Source organism: Saccopteryx bilineata, chromosome 9 (genome assembly GCF_036850765.1).
Source record: "Saccopteryx bilineata isolate mSacBil1 chromosome 9, mSacBil1_pri_phased_curated, whole genome shotgun sequence".
Lineage (NCBI taxonomy): Eukaryota > Metazoa > Chordata > Mammalia > Chiroptera > Emballonuridae > Saccopteryx > Saccopteryx bilineata.
The window spans coordinates 50,869,139-50,881,909 of record NC_089498.1 but is presented as its reverse complement, the minus strand read 5'-3'; the positions used below and the strand labels follow the sequence as shown (position 1 = coordinate 50,881,909).

General features: G+C 36.4%; 1 protein-coding gene across 3 annotated transcripts in view; it reads right to left on the bottom strand.

The window, feature by feature from the left end:
• Positions 1-530: 530 nt before the first annotated feature.
• Positions 531-12,771, bottom strand: part of ASAH2 (N-acylsphingosine amidohydrolase 2) — a 142,307-nt gene continuing 130,066 nt past the window's right edge. For all 3 annotated transcript variants that reach the window (XM_066244175.1, XM_066244173.1, XM_066244176.1), the window contains 3 exons: positions 6,469-6,528; positions 3,201-3,289; positions 531-1,283 (listed from right to left, as the gene is read on the bottom strand). In XM_066244175.1, the coding sequence (XP_066100272.1) occupies positions 1,094-1,283; positions 3,201-3,289; positions 6,469-6,528 (339 nt within the window). In that variant the 3' untranslated portion in view covers positions 531-1,093. The remainder of the gene's footprint in view (positions 1,284-3,200; positions 3,290-6,468; positions 6,529-12,771) is intronic.

The window sequence follows — 12,771 nt, the reverse complement described above, 5'->3', positions numbered from 1 at the left end:
TCCTTCAAATAGTCACCTTTTAACACTTAAATATTTATCCCAAATATGATCTCACTAATTGAGCTTATTGTCATTGTGCCAGACACTTATACAATCCTGGGTATGAGAGTAAGTCTTATAAATATGATTAAATGGGTCCATGACTGAGTGAGTTAGTGAGTGATAATAGAACAAATAAGTAAATTTAGAGCCTACCCTTTGAGGACTCTTTTCCAAATTAATACCACTTTCATTTTTACATCTACACTCATGACAAAACTTTGTGATTTGGGGTGAATTTGATTAGTGAAAATAATAAAAAATCACTAAGAACAAATCTTTGCAATGAGAGACACAATTTAGTGAGATAAGGGCACTTAGAGAAAAACAAGGCATGATTAAAATATTACAAGTCTCTCTCTGTGTATGTGGGCTCTAAAGGCAATTCCAGACATAATTTGAGCATCAGCAACAAATCTGGATAGGGCATATCAACTCCACAGTGACGGCTTTAAAAGGCTATGCTTGATATAGAAAAACCAGCATGCTAATTTTCATGCAACTTTCTCTAATTGGTCATATATATTTATGGTCAATGATTAGATAGTATTTTTTAAATGTGATTGGAAGGGAAGGTCAGATAGTCTTAATACTAATCTTAAATTCCTAAAATTTTATTTTTCCCATCTGCAAAATGATGACTCAATCTAGATGGTCTCTTTTAACTTTTCCAGTGCTAACATTCAATAATTCTATAAATAAATAATTTAAACTTAGTTCACACATTTTTAACCACTCTTACTAACATATTAGAGGTTTTATATTCAGGGAACTGTTGCTTTAAACAGCCACAGGTTCCCAAAGGAAATCATGCTGTAGACCATGAGGTACAAAACTGCTAGAGCAAGGTAAATGGAACACACACTTATCATACTCACACACACACACACACACACACACACACACACACACACACACACAATCTTCTGTCCCATTCACAGTAAACTCCAAACTGGAACAACTATAGAAGTCATAATAGTTTACATTCATATGAAATCAGTTTTTAAATGTATCCAGAACAAAGCTATTCTTTAAATACTGTGTCAGCTTTTCACTATATATTTACAACTTCAAAAGCAGAGGAAGTGCTTTCAAATGAAAGTATGACAGCGGGCTTGAGAAAGTCCTGCTTCCGATTGTGTCCAAAATATCTTATTCTGTAGATCCCAGGCTCAGCAGTATCTGGAATATGCCATTGTATCGTTGCATTGCTATGTCCCATTAATCCCTTGTGCCAATAGAAACTGTTGGTAGGAAACAAACAAAGAATCTCAATTTTACTCTTAAAAAAATGTGTGATCAGAAAAATATACACTTACTCATTAAATAAACATTCAGGGAGTATGACCAGGAGTAAGGCACTAGTCTATATATTCAGAATATAGCAATGAACAAAATAGAGATGTATACTTACTTTCTAGAAGAAGACATTTAAGGAACAGCCATTTGTAGAAATACCTTTGCTTGTTCCACGTTTCAACTACCAGGAAGCTTTACCTGATATATAGAGCACAGATGTCTCCAGCTTTAGAACTGCTATCGCATCCTTTTAGCCCTGACATCCTCTGCTTCAACTGACACTTCTTTTCACATTTAGATTCATTTGTTAAAAATATAAATCTAATGACCATATTTGCCAGACTCTATTCTAAGGATACAGTAGTGAGCAAGACAGACTTGGTCCAAAGTTTCTGTGTTTCTCGATAATAAAAGAAAAGCAATAACCAAGTAAACCACAAATAATTTTAAAAGTTATATGTGAAACAAAGAAAGTAAGACAGAGATCTTTCTGAGGAGATATCATTTAAACTGAACCCACACATGTTTAGAGGAAGAACATTCTAGGAAGTAGGGGCAGAGAGTGCAAAGTATCTGAAGTGGAAACAACTTTGGTACAGCCAAGGAACAGAATGCAGGTCAGTAGGACCAGGGTGTAGTAAACTGTGCAAGTGTGATTGAGATGATCGAAATGGATGGAATAAGATCACATAGGTCCTTGTAGACCATGATAGTGGGTTCAGATACTCTTCTAGATACAGTGAGATAAAAAGGCTAATCCTGACTGATATCTTCAGTTTTATAGAGTAAAGCCTCTGGACACAAGGGGTGTGTTCAAAATTCTGTCTTTCTCAGCAATAAGCCCAGTGTTCTCAATAAGTAGTTGATGGTACTGCTGCTGATGAACAAAGCAGAGAGCTATACTTAATCTCAATGTTGACTGCTATTCTGATTTTGGGTTTTTGAAAATAAATCATCCTTTTGTACTATCTGTATAACTTTATGTTAACAATAAATGTATATTTATTACTTGTTTTTAAATCACCTATACCTTGGAGTCCTAAGGATCAGAGAGAGGAGGATGACCATATTTATTAATGGCTATCAAGTGGACCACAACAAAGTCTAATTTCTATGTTCAATTGGTCAGTTGTGAACCAAACCAACATACAAATATTGATAAATACTTAGTTTGAGTTTATCTGAATTAGAAATAAATTGCCAACAATTTTGCCCACTTCCAAGCCACTGTAAAATTTGTAAAATTTGAAACAGAAACATTTTCTTATTTCAGACATATTTTTAAATGTTCAAAATATCTACCAGATATTTGGTAACAAAAGGCACAGCAGTACGTCTTGTGAAGAAACTCCATGAACATATTTCTTTTACTTTAGTCAGTAAGATTTAATCAGTCAGGTTTTTGTGTTTTAGTTAATTCAAATGAAGAATCATTGATTATATATAAATACTCAGCACATGTTGGTTATAGACTCATTATTTTTCCAGAGGGAATGTCAGACTCTACAGAGCTATCTCACCAAACTTCACGCAGCACCCAATTCAACCAGTTTGAGAGAAGGCTAGAGAGATTTTAGAAGTTGTATCTTTGACTATGGGAGGAAATAATTAACAGATGTTTGAAAGAATGGAGGCCATAACCTCATTAGCACCTAATCTTACAGAAGCATACATCACAGTTTTGTAGAAAAACAGAATCGAAATGAAGTCTAATTAATCAACTAAATATGGCCAGGCAGCTCCTTGGGAATTCGTTATTTTTAATATCATTTACAGAGCCAGTCTTCCCATTTGTCTTCCCTACATTACTAACCAACTTCTTTCAGGGCTTGAAAGATAAAATATTCAATAGACATGCTCACCGAGTCTCCCAGGAGGCATCATTATGCACTGTTCTCCATGTTGTTGAATTGTCCTCATATTTCTCCACTGTAAGGAAAGTCTGATGGGTCTGAAATGCAATTAGCATAACTGATCAGACACTTCACAATCACAGAAGCAACCTGTCTGTGAATACTCCCCTTTTTGACTTTATGATAACCTACCAATATCTTAAGTAAAAAATGTATTAGAATTTCATCCCAATTCTTAGGTGTTCTTCTTAACATTCTATACAATATCTTCAAAATGTTAATTAACTCAGTCTATTAAAAACCATGACTCTCTTTAGAAAATTGTATAATTGCATAATTTCAGAGATGATAGTAATTTTGGAAATTAGGGCAGAGAAGAGACAGGATAAAACTTGAGATTTAAAACAGGCATAAGTAAAACTTCTTCATGGAATACTTATTGATCTATATTCCAAGAGTTTCCCTAGTCACTTCAAGATTTAGGATGGAAAATGGGCAAGTCTCCTCATCTTTCTATCTGCTGGTATCTGAATTATCAGTAACTATACCTCCCCAAGTGAAAGAATTGAAAATAATGAATAAATACTCTTTGTCCTGGGATGCTGAAAGACACTCCTATATTTTGTCAAGGCTTTCTAAAAACCTCACCATAAGCAAATTTTATTTTACCATTGAAAAATTGCTATAATAATTTATTTCAGACCAGGAATTCAGCTTCAGATAAAGCCCATATTTGAATGCTATAACAAATTAAAAAATACAAAAGCCATCAATCTCCATTTTTCCACAAAAATCTTTAGATTATTGCCCCTAAGGGCATGACTTGCGTCTAATTCACCTTTCTCCATCACAGCCCATTATACTTGCCATTTATAGGTATTCAAATAAATTTCTGCTGAATGGGTCACTTAATTACAGATGGGCCAAGGGATTATTTCAAATTATTTTCCAGTTACTCCACTGATGGGTTATATTTAACAAAGAAGTTTGTATAACCATGGTGCTATATAAAGAGAGCTTCTGGCCATTTAAAGCAGTGACATTGGAAGAAGTGGGTGCTTTATATGGGGTAGAAAATAGAGTGGGCCCTAGTTCCTAAGTCTAAAATGCAGATCAGAGAACAAGTGTAGGCTACTACATTAGTGAATTATATGACTAACCTTTCCTCACTTCCCAACCTTAGTCTCTTCCAGATATGCACTTAATTCAAGTTATTTAATCTCTCTAGGCCTTAGTAAAATAGAAATAATAAAATGTAACTCATTGGATAGTAGCAAGAATTAAATTAGAGTCACGTGATGGTGTCTGTAAAGCACTTAGCCTAGCACCAGTAAATAGTGTGCACTCAATAAATAGGGGTGAGGAGCCCTGGCCGGTTGGCTCAGCGGTAGAGCATTGGCCTGGCCGTGCAGGGGACCCGGGTTCGATTCCCGGCCAGGGCATATAGGAGAAGCGCCCATTTGCTTCTCCACCCCCCCCTCCTTCCTCTCTGTCTCTCTCTTCCCCTCCCGTAGCCAAGGCTCCATTGGAGCAAAGATGGCCCGGGCACTGGGGATGGCTCCTTGACCTCTGCCCCAGGTGCTAGAGTGGCTCTGGTCGTGGCAGAGCGTCCTCCCGGAAGGGCAGAGCATCGCCCCCTGGTGGGCAGAGCATCGCCCCTGGTGGGCATGCCGGGTGGATCCGGGTTGGGCACATGCAGGAGTCTGCCTGACTGTCTCTCCCCGTTTCCAGCTTCAAAAAAATACAAAAAATAAAATAAATAAAATAAATAAATAAATAGGGGTGAGGATATGGTGGTTATCATTAATAAAGAGTACTGGAAATTGTTTTATGCCGAGTCCCAGAGCTTTCTCAGAAATTAACTTTATTCTTACTATAGTGTCCTAAGCATTTTGTTCTTCTGCTTCTCCATGGCAATGATGATGATAATGACAGCTAATCCTAAAGTTTTACCACAATACTTTGCTGTCCTCAGAAAAATAATGTTATGAACATGTAAATATTCTAGCCCAGCTTGAAAGCCTAGAGAAATTATTTCAAAGAGTTACATATTAATTATTCAAGCAGAACATTTCCCCAATGCCCTTTTGACAATGTCATATTGCCACAATTGTTATCACAGCAATAATAATATTTTAATGAACAGAAGTGGGAAGGCTCATTTGGAAGCAAGGTATTTTGGGTTATAAGTGACAATGGGCCCTGGGAAGAAGGGTTTATCGACAGAGAAGTATTCAAATAAACTTCTGCTGAAGGGGTCACTTATTTACAGCTGGGCCAAGGGATTATTTCAAATATTTTCTGGTTTCTCAACTGATAGGTTATACTCAACAAAGAAGTTCTTATAACCATAGTGCCATATAAACAGAGCTACTTCCCACCCTCAGACACAGTAAAAAATCTAACCCTGAAATCACTTTCATACACCTATTCTTTTTTTCCTCTATATTTCTTGATTGAATTTTTATATCTAGAATGTATCTGAATATTGCTCGTGTAGTTATAAGAACATTCTAAGGGAATTGCAGAGGAGGAAAATGGATTCATTTTATTAATAGATATATTACATATATATATGATATATCAAAAAATATTAAATGATATGTAACAAACTATTAACAGTGATTATCTCTAAAAAGGCTTATGAATAAAGGGGTCCTTTCAAAGTCTATCTTATGCACTTCTATATTATCTGTTTTTACATTAGACTTGTCATTTTTCAAGATTAATAAATAACCATCCCATTATGGCCAGCCTCAAATAGGTTAATGAACAAGGCAAAATGAAGTAAAGCCCATGAGTCGGGGCTCTGAGCCAGGCGAGTGCCCCACTCAGGGATTTGTGGTCAGGCTGCAGCAGATGGAGGACCAAATGTAGCAGTGTGGAAGGAGAGAGGCCAAAGAGGGAGGAACCAACCAAAGGAACACTTGACTCCTGGCCCTTTCATTGCTTGACCAAATTCAGTAGAATTTTTAAATTGGGATACATAAATGGGATTTTATTCATATTTACATCTTCTCTAGAGACAATGCAGTTCTCAATGCACTGTACTGTGTGTGGCCCTAAGTAGAACCAGTTAAATGTTTCCTGTTGCTTTTTTTCCAGACTCAATTTCAACTTAACTGTTTCCACTGAAAGTTTCCCCACACCCACAAAATCGGATGAAAAGCAAGTTGGAACAATTTATCTTCCTGTTTTTAACCTTTAAAGGCATATTCAGGTTCATGAAAGGCTAAAAGGGGAATTGAAATTTGTAAAATGAATCATTGATGCTTACCCGGTTTTCGGCTGAATTCTTTGGATTAGCTCCTACAAACGTAACTTCAGCAACTTCTCCCTGAAAATAAAAATTCATTGTGTGAGTTCTAATAAAATGGTTTTTTGCTGTGCTCATATTTGTGCCATTATTTATGAACTATTCTAGAATTCTGGGTACCCTTATATATTTTATTCTATTTAATCAAGTGAATTACCTTCTGAGAATATTATATGCAATATACTTGGAACAATGGACATGAGTATTTTGGGCCAGTAAATTACTCAAGAATTTTTGGCCAATGAAGTTTCTTTTTGTAGACACAGATGTTGATGAAGACACAGAGCTATAGTTCATACTACTGACAACACATTAAAATGTCTTCTTGAGCCTTTGGTCTTTTCTTACACTTCCCTCCCACACATCTATAGGAGATGGACTAATTAAAGCAGTCAAGACTTTTCATGGATGACTTATAATTGCCCTTACACATATAAGATACAAGATGGAGTGACAGGCTATGTATTTACCTTACATTATACATCAACAAATATATATATTAGGTGAGAGGAAGGGACATCGTGAGGCAGATATAAGATACACATATAAGATACAAGATGGAGTGACAGGCTATGTATTTACCTTACATTATACATCAACAAATATATATATTAGGTGAGAGGAAGGGACATAGTGAGGCAGACTCCCACACGTGCCCAATTGGGATCCACTCAGCAACTCAGTCTGGACCAGTGCTCTAGTAGCAAGCTATTTTTAGTGCTTGAGGCTAATGCACTCCAACAGAGCCATCCTCAATGCCCATGGCCATGCTCCAACCAAACGAGCTACTGGCTGTGGGAGGTAAAGAAAGAGTAAAGGAGGAGGTGGGGGAGAAGCAGATGGTTGCTCCCCCTGTGTGCCCTGACCAGAAATCAAACCTGTGACAACCATACACAGGGCAACACTCTATCCACTGAACCACTGGCCAGGGACAATAATAAGTGTATTTTTTATAACAAAGAAATGAATGTTCTCCCATCACTTACCATAGTACGAGACATTTTATAGGTAAATTTCCACCCACTTTTCTACCTTAAGCCCTTTACAGTCTATTTACCCCAGAGGTGGTATGTTTTGATGGGCATAGTGAACTCTTACTCACCCTTCAGGACCTAGCTCACATTAAAAACACTTTATTAATAAAAACTTTTCATGGATTCAGAATCAATGTTGACTATCTGAACAGAGATGTGCTGCTAAATTATTTACTTTCCTATTAACTCCCTAAATTACTATCATTAATTTATTTTACCTATTTTTATTCCTTTCAACTAGTGAGATGATCAAATTAGTCAATCTTACCAACACTTAGCAAAATGTGCCAACAACAATCAATTAGAATCTCTTGCAAAAATCAATATATCATTTATGTGATCAGTCCTGCAGCCAGTGTTATGGTTTATTTTAAAAATAAACTTGCCCTGGCCGGTTGGCTCAGCGGTAGAGCATCGGCCTAGCGTGCGGAGGACCCGGGTTCGATTCCCGGCCAGGGCACACAGGAGAAGCGCCCATTTGCTTCTCCACCCCTCTGCCACGCTTTCCCTCTCTGTCTCTCTCTTCCCCTCCCGCAGCCAAGGCTCCATTGGAGCAAAGATGGCCCAGGCGCTGGGGATGGCTCTGTGGCCTCTGCCCCAGGCGCTAGAATGGCTCTGGTCGCAACATAGCGATGCCCAGGATGGGCAGAGCATCGCCCCCTGGTGGGCAGAGCGTCGCCCCTGGTGGGCATGCCGGGTGGATCCCGGTTGGGCGCATGCGGGAGTCTGTCTGACTGTCTCTCCCTGTTTCCAGCTTCAGAAAAATGAAAATAAATAAATAAATAAATAAATAAACTTGATATCTAGTATCTGGTTAGACAAATAGTCCTAATCTTTAAGAGTATTATTTTCCTTGATTCTTTCTATATTCACAATTTCTTGTTTATGCCCTCATCTTAACAATGAGAAACAACCCCATTATAGATCCAATATGCCAATTCAAAAGGAAGGGGTATAGAACAGGCTTTTATGATACGACAGAATGAAGGTCAATAGGTCTTCTTTCCAAAACGCAACTGTATATAGATAGATAGATTAAGCTGTTAAAAATAATCATTTTGGCACTTCAATATCAACCAAAAACTGAAAAACGTTTTAGCATTAAAACACTAAATTTAAGGAAAGAAGAGCACAGGTCCTTGGTATTCTTAACAGGGTTGCTTGTTCCCATCCTCTGTGGCACCACAATTTAACCAGAGTGGAGAAGGCCCTGAGATCAACAGCTTTCCTGCTGGAAACATAACCATTTAAAGTTGTGATCTCATATGATTTCAATTATATATAGTGAACAAAATAGAATCAGACTCATAGATACAGAGAACAGACTGACAGCTGTCAGAGGGGAGGGGGGTTGGGGGTCTGGCTGAAAAAGTTAAAGGGATTAAGCAAAAAAAATTTATAGACACAGACAACAATGTGGGATTGCTGAAGAGAAAGAGGTGAGGGGAGGTGGAGGAGGGTAGAGGAGGAATAGCTGGTGATGGAGGGAGACTTGACTTGGGGTAATGAACATACAATGCAATATACAGATAATGCATTGTAGAATTGTGTACTTGAAACCTACTTATATGATTTTATTTACCAATGTCATACCAATAAATTCAATAAAAAATTTTAAAAATAGAATAAATTCCTTAGAAAACTAAATAAAATAAAGAAATGAATAAAGTGGTGATCTCAGTGAAAGGCAAACATGGAGCAGTAATGGCAAGACTGGTGGACTAATCAAAAATTTGATAGTGTTTGGGGGAAGTAAAATAACCATAGTGTCCTGAATAAACTCTCCTCCTATCTCAGATTAACCAGGGGCTATGAGAATTCATAGCAGAAACCAGAGTTGGCCCCAAACCATTCACCTATCCATGCAAGTGAGTCTGTATATAGATACAGAGGAAATATAAAGAACCTAGTTGAAATTAAAAGCTGAGGAAAACTGGAAAATGGTCTGAAGTTTGAACATGCACACCAACCCGCACTGATCTATCAACACAGATTAAAATTCTTACTCTGTGAGGTATCTAAGCACAAACTCTGACCAATAGCTGGCTAAACATTCAGTGATGTAATCACAGGGTCAATACTACAAGAACCAGACTTAAAGAAAAACAGAGAATTAGAAAAAAACCTAAACTTATAAGCATATCAGCAGTCACACAATGCAAGAAACAGACTTTAACAATTTAATCAAGTTTTAAAAGAATGAACAATAAACAAAGCAACTCTGTAAGTGGAGGTGAAGCTCAATTTGCTATAATATATCAAAAAACATCTAGAATTCAACAAAGTATTATAGACAGGAAAGTACAGTTAATGCTAAGCGAAAAAGAAGCAGAAATCAAGACTACTCTCTGTGACCCAGAAGTTGGATTTAGCAGGTTTCAAAGCAGCTGTTATAAAATGTTCTAAGAACTAACATAAATTATGTTTAAAAAATTAAAGGAAAGTATGATGATAATGACAACAAATAGAGAACCTCAATGAAAAGCAGTCATTAAAATAAAATACCCACTGGAAATTCTGGATTTGAAAATCAAAACAATGAAATGAAAAATCACTACAGGAGCTTAATATTAAGTCTGAAGTGATAGAAGAAAGGATAGGTGAACTAGAGTGTATCAATATAAATTATCCTATCTGAAGAATAGAGAGAAAATAAGATTGAAGAAAAATTAACAGAGCCTCAGAAACATGTGGAACAACATCAGCAAAAGCAACATTCACAAAACAGAAGCTCCAAAATTACAGAAAAGAGAAAAAAAGGACAAAAAAAGTTTTAAAGAAATAATGGCTGAAAACTTCCCCAAATTTGATTAATATAACCTTACAGATCCAAAGTACTCAACTAATCCCAAGCAGGATAATCACTAAGTATTTAACATTGAGATACACCACTGTATCAAACTTGAGCCAGAAAAAAAGGAAGAGAGGAAGAAAGAAAGAAAGAAAGAAAGAGAGAGAGGGAGGGAGGGAGGGAAGAAAAGAGGGAAAGGAAGGAAGGAAGGAGGGAGGGAGGGAGGGAGGGAGGGACGGAGGGAGGGAAGAAGGAAGGAAGGAGGGCGGGAGGAAGGAAGAAAAAAAGGAAGGAAGGAAGGAAGGAAGGAAGGAAGGAAGGAAGGAAGGAAGGAAGGAAGGAAGGAAGGAGGGAGGAAGGGAGGAAGGAAAAAAAAGAAAGAAAAAGAAAGAGAAAAATCTTGAAACCAGCAAAAAAAAATAAAAAAGAATGACTCATTACTTCTAAGGAGGAAGTACAATAAGATTAACTCTTGACTTTTTATTAGAAAGTAAAGGACAGAAAACAATAGGATAACATATTCAAAGTGAAAAAAATATTTTCTCAGCTAAGAATGCAGCATAACTATAATTCAAAAACAAATTATAAAAATAAAGTCATTCCAGATAAACAAAATAAACAAAGACTGAAAGAATTTCTTGTTAGTAAACTGTCTTACAAAGAAACACTAAAGGAAATCCTCTAAGCTGAAAGGAAATAATGTTACAAATTAATTCAAATTCATCAAAGAAATAAGGAGCACAAAAACTGGTCAATATGTAGGTAAATAAATAATATTATAAAAAGATATATTTCCATATCTTCTCTTAACTCTTTTAAAAGGCATAAGATTGTATAAAACAATAACTATAAGTATTATTCAGAACTTTCAACTTCAACACCCTGATCTTCAGGGAGGGAAAAGGGGCTGAAGGCTGAGTGAATGGCTAATGGCCAATGATTTAATCCATTTTGCCTACATTATCAAGTCTCCTTAAAAATCTCTAAGGTATGGGGTTCGGAGAGTTTCCAGGTTGGTGAGTACATGAAGAGGCTGGAAGAGTGGCACGGCTGAAGAGGACACAAAAGCTCTGTGTTTCTTCCCACATACCTTACCTCTGTATCTCTTCCATCTGGCTGCCCCTGCATTTTATCCTTTTATATATAATAAACTGGTAATTGAGTAAGTAAACTGTTTTCCTGAGTTCTGTAAGCCGTTCTAGCAAATTATTGCACTCATAGAGGTCCAATTTATAGCCAGTCAGTCAGCAGCACAGGTGACAACTTGAATTTGCCACTGGTGTCTGAAATAGGGAGAGGGGTGCAGTCTTATGAGACTGAGCTCTCAACCTGTGGGTCCCAACCCCAAGTAGATAATCAGAACTGAATTGTATTGTAGGACACCACGCTGGTATTCACAGAGAATAGGATGATTGCTTGGTATGGGGAAAACCTCCACACATCTGTTGTTCAAAGTATTGAGAGTAGAATATTGAGAAGAGAAACAGTTCTTTTTTCTTTTCAAATCCCTGAAACAACTACTAGGGAAGAAAAAAAAAAAACCTAAATATATATAGTAAAAACAAAAAAAAATCAACAGAGGAATGAAAAGGTACACTAAAACATAAAAATAACAGGCTTCTACCTTAAGAATGAGAAAAAGAATAAAATAAAGTCAGAGCAGTCAGGATGAAGGATATAAAACACTAGAGTAAAAATCAATGAAATAGAAAACAAAAAACAACAGATACAAACAATGAAGCTAAAGTTCTTTGAAGGTACAAGTTACCAAAATTAGGAAGAAAGAGGGGACATCATTATTGACTCTAAAGACATTAAAAGAATTATAAGGGAATATTATGAACAAATTTGTCTCAACAAATTGAAACAACTTATAAGTAAGTGGCTAATTCCTGAGAGATGCAAATTCTTAGAAAGATGAGTTTGTACTTATCTCCAAGATACAGATACTTAAAGACAATAGAAAATCTGAATAGGTCTATCCTAACTTAAGAAAATGAATTAATTTAATTTAAAATTTTGTCATAAAGAAAAGCCCAGGTCAATATGGCTTTGCTGAAAAATCTCATCAAACATTTAAAGAACAGATGATACCAGTCATCTACACACATTTCAGAAACTCTAGGAGGGAACGTTTCCTCAGTCATTCCTTGAGACTAGTGTTACCCTGATACCAAAGACAAACAAAATCAACACATGAAAAGAGTCTCTTCGTGGAGATGAATACAAAACTTTAGCAAAATATTACCAAACCAAATTCAACAACATGCAAAAACAATTATATATCATAAGTAATGAATATTTAATATCTGAAAGTCAACTAATATAATACACCATATTAATAGAATGAAAGACAGAAATCATATGATCATCTCAGTTGACACAGAAAAGCATCTGGAAAAAAAAATCCAACATCCACTCTACAAAAACTCTCAACAA